Raw genomic sequence first — 17,986 nt, 5'->3', positions numbered from 1 at the left:
TGAAACCTCAGGACACTTGTATTACACCTCCTTACCTGCAGATGTTTTCTGCTGGAAGATACTTGAATTTCTTTTGAAGCCTTTGAAACTAAACAACATGAAAAATTTTAAGGCATTGTGGGGTGGGCAAAGTGAGAGGAATGAGGTGCCTGATTTGTGTCATTTATGTGACAGCTGAGCCTGGGGGATTCAATCAGGATAGAAATCCTGCTTGCTTCCATGACATCCAAATGTAGATACTGCTACAGAATCACGTATCAGGGAAGGCACTAAAGCTGCTCTTTCAACACTAATCCAAATGATAGTAATCTCCATTCAAGTCCTAGCAGGCATTATTTCCTGCTGCATGATATAACACAGCCTGGTGCATTTGTTCTTCTGCTGGGTGCAGAAAGGCCCTCCAGGTCTTTGTTATTTACTCCATGCCAGCTGAAGCAAGAATGTCTGACACAGCAAATGAGAAAGAGTTTGTGGACCTGAGAGCTGAAACAAAATTAAATCTGTGCAATCTGCTTGATGGAAATATCTAATGATTCAAAGTGAGGAAGCAGACTAGTCAGTGGGATCATGCTAGACAAGTACTACACCCACACAATAAATCTGGGATATTCCCAAGACAAAAACCCAACAGTTGCTTGTGATGATCTCCAGTATAAAAAACAATGAAAATACTGCCGAGCATATAGAGCAGGTTCACTTTCTCAGAACTGCACAGAAAAATTGTTTGAATTTGAATGTGTTGTAGCTACTTAAGTGACTTTGAAATATAAGAAGTGTAACAATTTTTTTTGGTGTGTTATAATCTGTGGAAATGAGCACAATGGCTCTACCTGTGAAGGCACATCTCTGGCATGATCATTACTACCAGCTGGTGTGTTTGCTCTTTGCTCTCCTTTCATTGTAACAGGAAGGAATGAAGACAACACACCATCCAACATTTCTTAGTTAATCTCACACATGGGTTTACACTGCTTTCCTTGGTATAACTTGTGTTGAGTAGCAACTGACATCTTTTGCGGAAAGAAAGATACATTATTTACAACTGAATACCGATGTCCAGTAAATCTCTCATTTTAAGAACGCAGGATCTGATAGACCAGCTAGCTCACACAAAATATTTACTGTTTATACAAAAATAACTCATCCTTCATTCTCTGAAACTTCAAACAGGAAGATTTCAGCCTGACTCTGAAAACAGTTTTGAGAGAATAAACAGGCAGGCTTGGAAAGCTTTTATTTCTCCACATCTGCCTAGCGGTCTGCTGCTTTCTTAGCAAAATGTCCAGTACAGACCATAATCTAAAAACTCAGTAACAAAGCACTGTAAGTATGAAAATTTGAAGATAAAATGTCATGTCATTCAATGAAACTTTTAAGAAAGCCAGGACACTTAAGCTTCTTCCCTTCAAGGGAAGTGGTCTGGGCAATACCTGGGCAATCTAGGCAAAGTGGACTGGGAGCAATACCTGGCTCTCAGTTTCAGTTTCCTCTAGGACTCAAATGATGCACAAACTATAATATTACCATAGGAAGAAAACTGAACAGCAAAGGACCTGCTCCACATTTCCCACGAGTGGAATCCATTGAGCTGCCCCACAGTCCAGGGCAGTCTGAGACAGTCACCTGTCCTTCTCTCTCCCTGCCCATCTCTCCCTTTCCTATCCCTTCCCTGCTCCCTGAAGGCCCTCTTGGTGTTCCTTGTCTCTGTTTTTGCCTTGTCCAGCCAAAAGCATGTCATCCAAATTTGGGGGAAAGAAGTACACCATGGATTGGCCCTGACTCCTGTAGGCTGGAGGTCTGCTCATGGGTTATACCTGCCAGCTCACTGTGCGTTACATCTCCCTGGAGGGTAAACTCTTTGGAGGAGGAATTGACTCATCCCAAACTGGAGTTACGAAGACTGCTGTTCCCTGGTCCATGAGAAAGAGCATGCCAAAACAGAAAGCAGTTTACCTCAAGATGGGTGGCCCCTAAACTCTACCTCTGCTTCAGCCCTAACATTTCAGAAGTAAGAGTCCCTTTTGGTCATCCTCATGGCAAGTCACTAGTGATACACTAATCACCCCACCTTGCAACTTCTGTCTTGGCTGTGCAGACACACAGTGTGTTGTTTAGTCATCTAACACAGAGGAAGTGAGGCTAATTATGTCACTGGGATATTTTAAGAGATAGATATTTTACACGTACACTATTTTCAGTAACAAGTTGCAATGCTAGAAATAATAATGAGACTTGTTTTGATTACATCATCTCATCAAAATTTAGTCTATCCATCCTGAGCCTAAACACATCTGTGCAGCCTACACAGCTGTGGTTGCTCTAAGGTGTGTTGGGGGGTGGTGGTGTTGGAATTACAGCCCCATAATCTTGTAGCCAAATCTGCGATGGTGGGTGATTTAATCTACCCATGCATTTCAGCATTGGATCAAAGCTGTGGGTCTCGCATATTTGTAAATGTTGACTTGACATTTCTTGCTCCTTTGAGTTTTTTTGCTTTCATGTATCCTCCCTTGTAAGGATAACAGCACTGGCAGAATTTACTGGTAGCCGTAACCTTCCTGCTTTTCCTGTTGCCACAGTTTGTTCCTACCCCATAGCCCAAGGGTTGCATTCCACACATTCATTAAATCTCTACCCTGTTATAAAGTAGGTTATTTTCCCGGATCCTTTGCTTCCCAGAAGTGTACTTTCAGGCTGCATTTCTTGCCTTTTGGCTGTTTACAACTTATTTTCTAAAACCTGGCATCATAAAATTGGCATGGTAATCTGAGCAGGTAGTACCCTTTAGTAAGATGCACCAGAGGAAGGAAATAATTCCTAGTTTCACACAGTCCTCTGACTTTGCTTCACACTGGTATTTATTATTTTATTCCTGGGTGGTTTTGCCATAACAGGATGGCTGGGCTTCTCTGTGATTCAGTTCTGGCAGTTGACGCATGTTGAACTTGTAAATCTCTGATTTTCAGTAAACACAGAAGAAAGTAGATTGCAGACAGCTAATCAATGAAGCAATACTGATTATGTCCTTGAATCCTACTTATTTTCCTGTAATTCTGGGGGAATTTCTTAAATTTGTGTTCCTGTGGCTTGTCTTAGATGAAATTAGATGAAATCTCTTTATTAGATGAAATCTCTGTGAACTGAGATTAAAGCAAACCTTTTATAACAACTAAAACCATGTATTGACATGTCTTCAAAAAATAAGGCTATAAAGTGTAGAGGAAGAGATTAATGATAATTCTAGAAACATAATGACCTGATTCCGTCTGACCTGAATATTGTGTCTAGCTCTGGTCACACAGTCTTACAAAGCAGATAGCAAGAAAAATGTCTGCCAAAACTGTCAGGAGAAATAAAAAATATTGCTCACATCAAAGGGCAAGAAATTGTAACATCAGTTTTAAAGTTAAAACAAATAAGAGCTCTGCTAAAGATACGTAAGCAAGTGACTTACAGAAAGTAGGTCCTCTTATTTACTGTTTATTGATATAAGAACACATTCAGCGAAAAAGGACAATAGTTTAAAAATAGATCATAAAGGAGTAGCCTTTCATAAGGAGCACAAAAAATCTGTTGTGTTTACTGTACTATTTTGAATCTGAGATTCAGTTGAGAATGTGGATATTAAGAAGGCCTGTATCTAGGCAAGAAATAACTAAAGAAAAACAATGAAAAATTCAGCAGCGCTTGAAATATCACAGAACAGGATCTTGTTTACTTCTTGTTTCCATTATGGATAGAAAAGAGTAGGACCATCTGAGATGGCCTGATTTGGACAGCTGGGGATTGCTAACATTCTGTGACTCTAATGATTAGATTCAAGGATAAATGTCACAGTTTAAACAAGTGTCAATATAACGCAAGTCATCCCTTGGGGTGCCATGAAAATTCTAATGCAGGGAGCTATGAATAGAGCAAGAGGAATCATAACAATTAAAATTTCCGGTGTTTATTTAATGCTGCGTGCACAGCACTGGATTGTTTAAGCCTGAAATTTCAACAAGCGTTTTCCTTCTGGAGCTGATGCTTCTGTAGCCTCACAGAGGGAGAAGGAACCCACATCCGATATTTATTTTGTGCATCAAGTGACTCAGTTTCAGAGAGTGTAAATCATACTCTAAGTCTCATGAACATAGCACAGAAAATTCCTGAATGCAAAGTTCTGAGCTGTGTTTCCTCCTTGGCACTCAGCAGAAAACTGCCAAAGGGCTTTTGCTGCCCCTTTTTTGAAATGTTTGAATGGTACCAGATCCAGGTGCTGCTCCAAAACATATGTTTGTAGTCTCTTCTCTGAAATTACTATTAACGTTGAGACTGATTATATGAGAGCAATGATTTTCCCAAGCAATTTGCAAAGCAGCTGTTATCTGGGCAATTATTCCCTGAACCAAAACAAACTGAACTCTATGTTAAGACTTCTGTTTGAATCGTGTTTCAGATCCTAACAAGCTCTTATTGATTATTTCTTTCTTAATATTCATACTTCAGCTACTAATACTAATTATACAAATAAAATATCTGGAGATAAGCTGATGCTCATTTGCTTTATATTTCCTACTACATCCTCATTCTCCTGTTATAGATCTCTATCTCCATGTTGCAATGCTATCCACTGTTTTCTACCACTGTAAATAGATCTGGGTGCATTTTATTTCCTGCCCCATGATTTTCAACAGAATTTTAGACAGTACATTTCTGTGATACTTTTGAGTGTGTAATTTAATTTTTGTTTCTCTGAATTTGAAATTGATCTCAGTTGGAAATATGTTCTCATGTATGAGATAACTGGTGAGCCAGTGACCCTATTGGAGATTCTTTTCCTGTGTTTTGGTGCAGAATATCCACATTGGGACTACAGAAAACTTCCCAAAGCATTTTCTCAAAAAAATGGTGTGCTAAAATTGTTAGTGTTACAAATTTTCCACAAGGAAGAGTCCTTGGGTGATTCCTGGAAAGTACAGCTGGATAGCCTAGCCATCAGCTAATTCTCTGACATGGGTTACTTCGAGGCATAAAACAGCACATATCACATAATACATCATAAACACAACCTTGTGTTTATGCTCTGACAGAATAATGAAAATTACTTTCCTTTACTGTTTTTGCCTGCAGGGTCTAATCTAATCAGCTGAGACCAACAGATCAGAATATGTAGCCACGAGGAGATCAAGCATTTTACCAAGCTCAGTTGCCCCAGCTGCCTGGCCACATCCTGGCTGCCCCTTGTTGAAATTGCACTCTGTGGTACTGCACAGACCACTCCAATGGTCCTGGTTTACCTGTACTGCAGTTTTCCTTGGGAGACCTCAAACATGATGTTTTAACCCATGGCTCCTTGCAGCTTCCATGACCAACTGTTTTTCTGGCATTTGTCTCATCCTGTTTTCTCTGTACCACTGATGCCTTTTGACCCCATCATGAAGATCTGCATGATTTATTTGCCATTATATCACCAATGTGCTATAGCAAAATAGCACAAAATTTGGACCAGGAGCAAGATTTATATGTTAAATTCTCCTGATTCACCTGAAAACTACCTGGAACCAGTAATTTAACCATAGAACAATAGAATCATAGAATGGTCCAAGCTGAGTCTGAAAAGGACATTTGCTAGATAAACAAATAGTGGGAAGGACACTGTGAACTCCAGATCCTTCAGATAGGGATGATTCCCAACAGACTTTCACAGGTTCTTCTTAGGGCAGACTCTGAGGAGGGCTACATACTTTTTTTCTTCCTGAGAAGAATATATTCAGACAACAAAAATCATGCAGAAATAAAAAGAAACCTCTCTTACTTTCTTTCTAGGGTGGTAATCCCTGTAATGATGAGATTACAGAGTGCTGTCATTGTGTGATTTGGGCTAAGAAAACAACACGGCTCTGGAAATGACCCATCTTCCTCTTTTAAGAAGAGCAGAACAGGATCATGTAAGAGCATGTATAGTCCAGCAGGGACTGCACAATATGGATGTGACTATTCTGAGGACACTGCTCCATCAGGCTCCTCCTGCCCAGTGATGGGACCCTGGTGTAGTCCAGCAAAAAGTGAAGACACAACGTGGATGGCTCACTCCAACACACACAGAAATGCACCATCCTGTATTACTGTGGCAATAGGAGATTTGTTATGTGACATTTAAATAAGAAACTGAAAGCTTCTTCCCTGCTGCCTGGTGAGGGTTTCCTTAGAGGAAGATATCCTTTGATCCATTTTCTGTGAGTAAAGGGGCAGGGGCAGAGCACACTCTCTGTAGCACAGCACGTGGGAGATAAGTGAAGTGAGAGCCAGAGGCAGTCCTGAACAGCACTGGCTGGAAACTCAAACTGCACTATGCAATCAAAAGGCTGTGACTAAAATGGATGTACCAACCACATCCCGTGTTAAGCAGGAAAGAGGAAGATCACAGGCTGGAGGGACTCTGTGTGGGCTTTGTACCCTCTGCACCATCTTAAGGAGAACTACTGAGGTTTTCCTAGGAAATATCTTTCATCAGAAGCAGCAGAACCATCAAACCACAAAGTTGGTATGGACTCACAGTGAGTGGAGACACCTCACCTTGTGCAAAAACCCCTAAACATAATTGATAAAGGTCTTGATCCTATATTCCAAATAAGTTTTCTGGCTAGTGGGCCATCAGTATTTCCACTAAGTACTGTTTAATTGTATATGTGTAAACAGAAAACCTCTCCAACAGGACAGGTGAACACACACTCACCACAACAGAAGTGAATGTGCCATTCTTTGACCTAGGCTGAAGGCTGAGGTCTAGATCATTGTTCAAGTCAATGTGAGAAAATACTGAAACAATAAGTTTTCCTCTCCAGACTCAGTAAGAATCCAAGAAGGGTTGCCATGTTCCCAGCAGATAGAACATGTCTATGTATGTGTATGTGGAATTTTCCAGTGAATGGGGTTAGACTAAGGGGTTGCATTGTGCCTGGGACAAGAGTGTACTGTACAAAGTGCTTTGCATCGAATTCTGCAGAAAACTAAAGAATTAGTATCCCTGATAGTGAATACATCTAGAATCTTCCTGAACATTATTATACCCATTTTTCTCAGAAATCTGCATTTCAATAGAATAGATAATTAAAATATCTTTATTAGTGTTGGGGTCTTTATGTCTTGACATAGTGTAAGAACTCACTAAGTTAATTGTGGCTTCCTCACCCACCATTACAATTTTAATTCTGTGCAGAATCTCTAAGAAGCAAAGCTGTCACTGCCATCTAGTGTCTTCAGAATAGATTTCTGGAGATTATGCTAAGGAAAAATACACTTTCTTTTTGAATGTAACTTTGAATTCCTTCTCAAGTTTCTCAGCTACTAGTAGATCTCATGTAGTTCATGGAAATTCTTACAGTGTTGCCTAATTTCTTGCTTTGGAAAGTTTAAATTATGTTTGCTTACTTTTTTTCTCACCTGGCATATATATTTGCATCCTCCAAATCCCCATTGTTTAGGATCATGTAACCAACACAGAAAACTCCCTGAGGAGAATCTGACAGATTCCTTTTCTTGCCTTATCCTTTCTCCTCCTCCAAATGACCATTCCTAGCAGAGATCAACATCGGTATAAAAGACACATTAATCAATAGCTGTTCATGTACCAGTCACAGAATCACAGAATCAGTCATAGAATCACAGAATCACAGAATGTTGAGTTGGAAGGGACCCGTAAGAATTGAGTCTAATGCCCTGCACAGGATACTCCAAGAGTCACACCATGTGCCTGAGAGCATTGTGCAAATGCTCCTTGTGCTCTGTCAGGCTGACACTGTGATCACTTTATTTGGGAGTCTGGTCCAGTCCCCAGCCACCCTCTGGGTGAAGAACCTCTCCTTAATATCCAACCTAAACCTCCCTGACAAAATTCCCTACTATTAGGTACAGACTATTCTGTCTATTCCCTACTATTAGGTGGATTTGTGTAGTTCCACATAAAAAACTGGCAACCTGGTGGGAAGTTCTGTTTGTATTGCATCCTGGGAGACAACTCTTCAGCCTCCTTGTGGTCCTTTCTCCACTCACATCTCAGGGAAACAAGTCAGTTCAGTTTCTGCCTCTGGAAACAGAATTATTTCTTCTCAATTCTTGATGGTCTTGGGTGACATCCCATCTGGTTCTCACCAGTCACCCATGCAGTGCTATTCTCGTGTGGTGGCAGTGGGTCCCAAGGCACAAGGTACTGTGGAGAGTTTTCCTTTCTGGCTGACAGCAGCAACAGGGTCCCTCTGCCTCTGATCTCAGCCTTCCACTTCCACAGCACAAGAAATTTCTTCCATTTATTTTTTCTCAACCAAATGCCAGGAACTGGCAGCCTGGTACTTTTCTCACCTGGGGTAGAGCTAACCACAGAGCAGCTCCCATCTCTTGCTGGGGATGCAGACACAGAATCTGTGCTTGGACTTGTGCCAAAGGCTGCTTCCAGTCAGCAAGCAGCTAACAGGAATCTGTCTGTTTGGGCTGGGGAGCAGCTGGATATGATCATGCTTTTGAAGGTCCAGCTTCCTAGGCAGTACCTTTTTCCCCTGACAAGTGTTCAATGTTAACAGAAATTCACATAGATCTGAAAGACATTCATTGCTTCTCCTTGCTTCCCTGTCTACATTTGCATTCTCTTACTCAGCGCAGCTCTTGTCAGACCTTTGAAACTCAGAAGACTCAGACTCAACATCTAGCCCTTTTGGAAGATTCATTATTATTTTGATACAATTTTTCACCAAGCCTTTTTACTGAGAAAAATGAGGACTATGTCCAGAGCCTTATTTCACTGCCAAAATAACTAAGTGAAACTTCAGCCCAATATAAAACATTATTTTTTTCAGGCACACTCTGTCAAACCTTTTTATATGTAATTGAACCATATTATGTTTATTATGCTTAGAGAATTGTACTGAGTTTTCCCCCAGGTTTTTTCTCAATATTTTATCATAAAACAGAACTTTGATTTTAGTCCACTTTAAGTTTTTCATTCTGTAAAGGTTTTTTCCAGTTCTATTTCCATGCATTTCTTTGAAGCATAAGGTCTGGAATTCACTAGTTCACAATCTTATGCTCAGAAGAGAGCTCTCAATCTGTTAGTTATCACAACCAATCTATGCTGTGTGAGCTACAGAATTAACCGCACCTAGCCCACCATTAGGTAAGCCGGGTCATTTATGTTTATTTAAAGATATAATTTTTTGTGAGCTTTGCTTGGCAGGCCTGGCTGATTGATTGACTTAGGGGTTGCTTTTGAGAAGACAGAACAGGACAATGTAGTTTTAATTAATTGCTAATATTTAACATTCAAACTAAGGCGTAACTGTTTTCCCAGTATTTCTTAAAAATTTCTCATTCTTTCTGTAATGATAAACTCTTAGCTTATCATTACAGAAAGCTCAACTTAGCTCTTATTTTGCAGTTCTGAGGGGTCTTTCTCTTTTTCACTCTTCTGTCTTTCTTCTTTTCCATAAAATTATTTTTCTTGAAGGGACAAAAAATAAATTTTATTTTTAAACAGAGATGAAAATCTTAATTAATAAAATGCACAGGTTAGGGATTTTGATTTCTTTTGCCCAATAGCTCTGTATTGCTTTTGTGACAGGGAGCATAAGAAAAATTAAGTAATATCACAATGTCAGTTTATTCCTCCATTTTATTTAATATTATTTTTTAAAATCAAAATAATCACAGTCCCAGATCATTTGCATTGATTAAAAAAAAAAAAAAACAGAACAAAACAAACAAAATATTACAATATACTGAAACAATTAATATAGATATTAAAAGAGTGGCCAACATGAAAAAATATACTCTTTTCAATGTTCTGCTTTGGATGTTCAGGTTCTCTTCTGGCACAGGCATAACCTCTATAAATGTCACTTCAGTCAACACCAGCTGAAAACACCTGGGCTGTGATACCAGATGTAGCATCATGCACGGTTTCAACTTGTGCGATTCTCCTGTGGCTGCTTCCTTCTTGTCTTCCCAGTATCATAAAATTCTACGATTTCTTCAGGGAGTACTTTTCCTTTTTCCTGCTTTCCTGTCTGCCTTGGAATGACATCTCACTGCTTCTGTACCTTCTCCTTGTTCTAAAGATGAGATAGGCATCTGCTTTGAGCAGGACATTCCCATTCAATACAGTCAAATAGTTTTGAATTCCCAAACTTCATCATTGCTGCTTGGTGTTACTTGCTCAGGGAGTTACCATGCAGCCCTCGCTCATTCACTACACATCTGAATTCCCAGTATGTTAAAAGGAAATTCAAAAAGGGAAGAAGAATTAGTTTAAAGATATAAAGCTCCAGGGTTACCAAGTCTATCTCTTGGGACATGCTAGGAAATCCTTGGAAGGTGCTAGATGTGCTCAGAATACTGGGAATTAGTAGTGTTCATGAAAGTGAGTGATGTATCCAGCATCACTCCAATACTAGACAAACTTTAAATGGTGTAATGCACCTTGAAATGCTAACGATTTATTTTCTCCTTTCCTATTAAGTTAAATCAATTCCAGACTGACATGCAGCTGTATAAGTCCATATATACAGTGTACATTTGTTGGTAGGTAGCCTAGTACTTGTTCATAGAACCTTGCTGTCCTTTGATAAACCTAAATGCCCATGTTATTAAGTTCCCATGTGCTACAAGCTGCTCTACAGCCTATGACATGGCACTCAGCTGTAATTAGCACCAAAACAGGGAGTTAGTATGCAGGACACGGACAATTCTTTGACTCCAGATGCTATATTCAAACTGCAGTGGTCCATTGAAGAAGTAAAGGTAACCTAAGTAAAAAAGAAAGTTAGAAAGAATTAACACTAAGAAAATGTGGTGGCATATTAAAGTTATCCTTAAAATAGTAATTATCTTGTTTTCATTTTTAATAACTCAAATGCAACATTTTCATATTTAAAATGTTGAGCTAAATTTTTAAAAGATCCTCATCCCATTTGCAAGAACTGGATCGGAGTTTTGAAATGACTGACATTTAATCTTGTGTAAAATTCTTACATCACTTGATCCAGAAGATACAGGACATTTTAATTATTAAGACACTGATTCAGAAACACTCCCTGAAAAGCTGGATAGGAATGGGCTCCAGTTATTACATTACAATACTTCTATATTAAACATGTCACTTTAGGTTCCCTAAGCAAGAAGCTCTTTTTTGGTCAGAGCATAATTTAGATCAGAAAATTGATTCAGCCAAGAACAGAAGTATTGAGGTGAAGAAATTAAAATTACAAATGCACAATTTTCTACAAGACATAAATCTCAAGTTTCAAGGGCAATTAATTGTAATAAAGTTTCATTATCAGATTACGTACCATTTCTTTCATAGACTGCATCCACTTTATCACCAATTCCTGCGAATTCTTCCTCTATCAGCTTGGGATAGCCTGTGTCCATGACCTCTGTCTCTTCATCATAGCTGTATTGAAAACAAAGGAAAAAAAATCAGGGGAGTTAAACAGCCTGGGAGTTTAGCCTGTGACCTTTATATGTTTGGAAATTACCCACACCTGAAGGAAGCCAGCAGTCTTTGGGTGCTTTCTGTCTAGTGCAATGGTAAAATGCAGGGTGATAAACAGGGCATACCTCCACCAGAAATGGAATAAACAAAAAGAAAATGGAGCTAAATTTTCAGAACAGATTAATAAAGTGTGTGTTTTATGGAGATCATTGTACCTGGATATATTGGTACTACGAACCTATCCGGAGGTTGCTTGGCCCAATGATAGTGGGAAGGGATGGCAATGTCTTAATTATGCATGAGACCTGGTTGTGAGTCCCACTCATGGACAGTAAAAAAGAGACACCCTGGGGGGGGACAGATTTCTGGCTCACAGCACTGATACCATTTCACATCACACAAGCAACTCAAGGAGGCAAGATGGAGAATTTGTCTAGCAGGCATGACCACACTAGAAATTCTCCCAGATCAGAGCACTTTGTTCTCATTTCCTTATACTCCTTCAGCTTTTAAAATCTGCACCCATATTTTTTGGAAAAGCCTTGCATACACCTTTACAACATGTTGTACACAGCTGTAGCACCAATGGAAACCACAGACCAGATTGGCCAAATGCCTGGTTTGAACCAAACTCCTGATATTTCCATACATCTGGACAGGTTATGACATGGACACTGAAACTGTCTCCAGCTTACCTCCAGTACTTATTCCCAGTAAAAAAGAGAGTCTTGCCAGTGTCCTTAACGTGGACGGCTGCATCTATTCTTTTCATTTCTTTTGGGAATCCCATTTCATATATCTTTTTAGGGAAGTCTTCAACTATGTCGTAACCATTCAGAGCCCAGACTTTCTTTCCTGAAAATATGAATAAATTATGAGTGAGTCTTTTGTAAGTACTCAGCTTTCATAAGTACTCAGGAAACCGTAATCCCTATTTTCATACAACAGATTGTTAGGTCACATACTCAGTAGGCATTAGACTATTTGTACTATGATTCTGGGCATCCTAACTAAATTGTAGATCTTCTAATTCACTGAAAAATTTATAGATGTGTATATAGACGTAAAATAACTTGTTTTTTAAGTGAGGAAGGCAGGATGTTTTATTCTTCTGTTGTTTACCTCTACACCACCTGTTAAGCTTGACTAAGTATGTGTATTCTTCAGCCAACCAGGAAACTGAAAACTCACCTTTAAACATGAACACAAGATCTTTGATGGGATTTTCATAAGCTGCATCTATTTTATTTGGAAGCTCTGGCCAAAAGGACTTAAGTAACACCAGTTCTGCCTCAACCATCTGAGGGTGCAGTCGCCAGAAAAACCTAGTTCAGAAAAGGAAAATAATTTTTATGTTTCTTGTCATACTGTAGAATAGCAGTATCTTTGATGTCCTATAGTTAAAATAAATTACTGATGAACTAATGGTTATCATATCATAGAATATTGAATAGACTGAGCCCCTCTTAGACCTTTCCTTTCCTTTCCTCACAGCCATCAACTGCAGACTATTTCTGTCACTCACACAGTGATCACCTCAAACAATAACAAATTTTAAGCTTCTTTCATTTAGAATAAGAGAATCACTGATGTCCCATGTGAAGCTCCTGAAAGCAGTACATCTTCACCCAAGTAAAACTTAGCAGATTTATGCATGTAAAAGAAAATCCCATGAATTTAAAAATGTGCACAAAAGTGTCAGTCTTCAGCCATATTATCTTCACATCATGTTGCTGGGCAGTCAAGTCTGTAGTTGCATTATGAATCCTGCCTAAAAAGATATATGATGCCATTTCTTGAGACACCTATATTGATTTGTGCTCTTTTAAATGTAAATTTACCCAAATCTTTAGTAAAAAATGAAATGGTGTTTTTGCTTGCTCAAACTTTATCCAGTACCCTTGACATGGAAGTGTCTTTACCTGTCCTTGAAGACCAGCATTTCTCCACGAAGTTCTGTTATTGCATCAAGTGATAATTCTACATCACATTTCTCTGGTGTTTTGGGATGTTTTGGGTTGGGATCTTTGTCTCCAGCACCTGCAATGATATCATATGATGTAATCTTGACAGTGTTAATTTTCTGTCTGTTGATCATGATATTGAACAGAACATGGAAGATCTCCCAAGACCATGATGAATACAAACATAATGGGTAAAAAAATTTTACAGAAAAATCTATTCTCTCTTTCCTCTAGCCAAATACATCCATGAACTTTGCAGTTCAAGTGTGCTGCAGAGGTGTTAATTGAACTTCCTTTCTTTCTTCCAAGTTTTGAAGATCCCCAAAGACTTTATGCTTTTCATAATGAAACATGGATAGTTCTATTTCTGTCTTTAGACTCTGTTTTACCTTCTCTTTTCAGGCAGGTCAAAAAGTAAAAGGACTCTATGCCCTATCACCTACCCCTAAAGGAGAGTGGTCAGTGACCAACTGTGCTCTGCAGAATAGTTGTTTTTTTCCCCCTCTCAGCTAATAAATCAAAGCATCTCCTGTGAATCATTCTTAATTGATCATTACTGTTGTTACTGAACATCTGCAGCTCAGAGTAACTGAGCAGTGCATCTGCAGCAGGCTATAATGATACAGGAGATAAATATTATACAGTATACAGACTTACCATAGAGCTCTTGGATCCCTTGCACATCATCATCAGGAAGAACAAAACCAGTTTTTCCAGCGTATGTGTAGATTGGGAACATCAAAGCTCCAGGATCTCTAGAGTGTTCAAGTCCCAGTGAATGACCAAATTCATGGGCAGCAACAAGAAACAAGTTATAGCCTATAACAAATCACAGCAGAAGTAAATGTATATCTTCTTGCATCACCATATTTGACACTGTGCTTTAACATAGGGAACAATTAATGAGACAACTGAATACATGGAAAAAATCTGCATAATTCATAAAGTTACAGAAGGGTTTGGGACCTTAAAGACCACCTAGTTCAAAACCCCCTGCCTTGAGCAGGGACACCTTCCACGAGATACAATTGCTTGTCGTTTTTGCACTAGGAAGGGCTTTGCATTAATAAGGGCCTAAAAGACCTAGTGTCTCATAGCTGGTGTTCAGCCTAATTCTTACATGACGGTATTACTATGTGGAGAGATTTAGATCTCTTGAAATTTCTTAGCAACACAGGAAAACTCTAGGGTGAAGTCTTGGTCCTACTCAAATCAATAACATTTTGCTGGGAATTCATCTGCAGTAGGGAGTCCATTATTACAGCAATTAGTGTTAATGCCAGGAGCGTGACCTAATCTACTGCTGAAAAAAAATAGTGTTTTGTTCTGTTAAACTCTGTGCTGAATAGGCAAGGTGATGAATTTTCAAATTAAATGCAAGCAGACAAAGTGCAGCTGAGGTATGTTTGCTCTAGGCTTCAGTAAGGCAATGCCCATCAGTCTGTGATAAGAACTAGCTACCGTTAGTGAAATGCCAAAATGACAAAATCTTGTTTGTGTAATTTTTTTTTTAATTGCTTCACTTAGGAATGTTATATCTTAAAATTTATGGAAAGAACATGTTAAACCTCCATTTATGACTCGAGGTTAAACTCAGCATTCTATGTGTGAACAGTGAACACAATGATGAACAAAAGTCAACAGACAAAACAAACTGCCTACAGATATCAAACAAGGATAAATTTTCCATCTATCACCCTTTCAAATAATCTCAGGAACTTCTGTTACCTTTAGAATCATCTGACCAAACTTCATCATCATCAAAATGAGCATCTCCTCCATAGCCTGGGCCTGGGGGAAAAGCATGTGCCAGTAATCCAGAGGGTCCATCAAAAGGATAGAAGTCACCATGTTCTATAAAACAAAATTCAAAACAGTTAAATTAATTATTCCATGTTATATATATCTAAGAATGCAGTTTACTTATAAAATGAAAACAATTGGTTCTGTGTTACCTTTAGTGCCAAAGGAGATCATGATATCAGCTGTACCACTGCGTATTCTGGTAAAGTTCAGTGGTGTCACGTCAGACCAAACTTTAAATGCCTTTTTGAAAGCTCTCTCTACTTCATTACGTCTCAGATCTGAAGTGTAATTCATAATTCTGTCAAACAGATTAATATCTCCAGTTAAATTGTGTGAATTGAAGAAATGTGCAATGCACTTTTATCTGACTGTACACCTCATTAAAAGTTTTTGCTTTTGTCACATGATCTTATCACATAACAAGGAGCTTAGTAGCTGTGTACAGTATTAAAAAAATAAACATTTATATTATCACTAAAATAATTCAGAGATATCTGAAATTATCCAACAGCTTTCTGTAATTGGTTTTCTATGCACCAGAAGATTTAGGAAGTGACAGATATATTCAGTACTAAGTAAAATAATATCAGTAACTTCAAAATTCTTATGACACATAAAAAATCTCAAGATCCTCACTTCCTGGAGCAGCAAAACATTAACCAAGTGGTTTTTTTTTAAGGCTATAATTGTCCATATTAAAGTAACATTTAATGCTAGCTATGGAACTAAGAGATTTTAGTGATTTCAAATTTGCTAATCTGCTAAACAAATTCAGTCTATAGCTGTTGAAAGCCCCAGATATATGACCTTGCAGAATTAAAGGAGAAGGATCTACCCTGTGAACTGTCAGCCCTTCACCTCCTAAGGTCAACTTTTCTGAGGTCATGGTACAGGGATTTGTCTGAACAAAGACAGAGATCCACATTTGGGATGTGATACGGAAAAGCCTGCTCTCACAGTCACACTACACAGACTGGTTTGCATCTACACCTCTCTGTCTAGGACAGGACAGAAGCAAACACTACACCAGGTCCAAAACAGAGCTAATGTTGATTATTTCGGATGGAGTGACCCAGAGAAGTGCCTGACCTGAGCCCCTTCCCCTCTTTCATTTGGCACCATGGATGCGTCCTGAGTGTCTACATGGAGGCCAGATGAGGCGTTGCTGGCTTACAGCACACCAGGTTTCCTTTTCCATGACAAAGTGCAATGGGAAAAATTCACGTTTACTTCTTTGGGCTGCAGTGTAAGCTGTGATCACCTTTCTAAAAGTGGGGCTGTAAGGGTTTTAAACTGCAACATTAATCCAGTCAAACTCAAATGTACCCTTCTCACATCAACCTCATGTACTGAGCAACCCATTGGACAATGCACCTGGAAAGAAAGTAATAACAGCAACAATACTCAAAATACCAGGCATTTACCTGTATGTCAAATTCATTTTGGACCATTTGAGTTTTCTAGGGAAAAAGTTATATTCCCCCACATCTGGGACACCACATCTTGGTTTCTGCATCAGCTCATATGTTTCTTCATCTAGCTTGCCTGTCACCTCCAAGCCAAAAAAAGCTTGCATTTCCCGAAGTTTGGCTGCCACTGTGTTTCCACTCTTCTTCATTATGCCAGCAGGATTCGGATGGAGATCATAGTGAGTCCTGAGATAGCGCTAAGAAGGGGAAAAAGAGTAATAAGCATAATTTCCAAACAGTTGTAACTGCACAGCTTACTGTTATAGGAACATGCAAATGAATTATTTTATACTGTACCTCTGCAAACTGAAGGTCTTTTTCTGTGAATTCATGGCTGTCTTCAAGGGGAATAGGGATTGTCAGGCATAATGACAAACCCAACAAGAAAATGAAAACAGCTGCAAGTCCTGATTGCATCATGTTGGATTTCTGAAGTCTGAAGCCCTGATGCTTTAGAGAGCAGCTACCTTTACTTTTATAGTCCCAACCCGGTGAGTCACCACTCAGGGACAAGTTTGAACTTCCTTGTTGCTGGAAGTAAACATGCTTAGATGGCTGGTTTGTTTCTCCTCCCCAACACTGTGGTTTAGGCATCCGTTCTCCAGCTGAGGGCTCTGAAACTGTATCTTTGTATAAACATGAGGTCTCTGAATATTGACATAGGCTGCGGGAAGAAATGGGCATAAGCAAACCACACTTGTTGATTATTTTGCAGTAACTTCCACAGGCAATAACTGGCAACAATGCTGCAATAACTTACTTTTCTTTGTTAGAAAAATTATTCTTTTTGCCATTTAATAAACAATAAAAATACATAACAAGGGGCATTATTTTAAAGTAAACTGCATCTTTTCAGTAATTACACTAGTTCAATGGCAATTCTTAGTGAAATAACATTATAGAATATACAATATGATATTGTTTTTTTTGTTTCTGTAAAAAGGTATAACTCCATAACATTAACAAAAAATTTTACTTCAGAGATCCTAAAGAGAATTCCTATTTATATTACAGGATACTTTACTGCCTGATGTACTCAAAACAAAAAATGCTAAATATCAGGAAATAGTTAAGAACATTTAAAAGCATTTTTTGTTAACAATAAAGCAGGTTATGTAGAGTGACTAATTAATAAAATTTATCTTCAAAAAACCTGAATTTCATTTACTTTATGAGAGGATGACAACCATAGATCAATGAGAGAGCTAATACTTCGAGAGAGGCAGTACCAGCTACAGGTAGACAATGGATCTGTGTGTCTACAATAACAAAAATATGTGATT

At 38.7% G+C, this 17,986-nt stretch overlaps 1 protein-coding gene across 1 annotated transcript; it reads right to left on the bottom strand.

Moving 5' to 3' along the window:
- Positions 1 to 9,710: 9,710 nt before the first annotated feature.
- Positions 9,711 to 17,146, bottom strand: LOC120506626 (collagenase 3-like). The gene is made up of 10 exons (XM_039718396.1): positions 17,001 to 17,146; positions 16,659 to 16,900; positions 15,384 to 15,532; positions 15,157 to 15,282; positions 14,086 to 14,247; positions 13,387 to 13,504; positions 12,656 to 12,789; positions 12,160 to 12,319; positions 11,319 to 11,422; positions 9,711 to 10,775 (listed from the first exon to the last, which is right to left on the bottom strand). The coding sequence occupies exons 1-10, from the start codon at positions 17,121 to 17,123 to the stop codon at positions 10,675 to 10,677; spliced, it is 1,419 nt and encodes a 472-aa protein (XP_039574330.1). The 5' UTR covers positions 17,124 to 17,146; the 3' UTR covers positions 9,711 to 10,674.
- Between the last annotated feature and the right edge of the window lie 840 nt (positions 17,147 to 17,986).

This window comes from Passer montanus, unplaced genomic scaffold (assembly GCF_014805655.1).
Source record: "Passer montanus isolate IOZ18808 unplaced genomic scaffold, ASM1480565v1 scaffold4, whole genome shotgun sequence".
NCBI lineage: Eukaryota > Metazoa > Chordata > Aves > Passeriformes > Passeridae > Passer > Passer montanus.
This window is presented reverse-complemented; position numbering and strand designations above follow the sequence as displayed.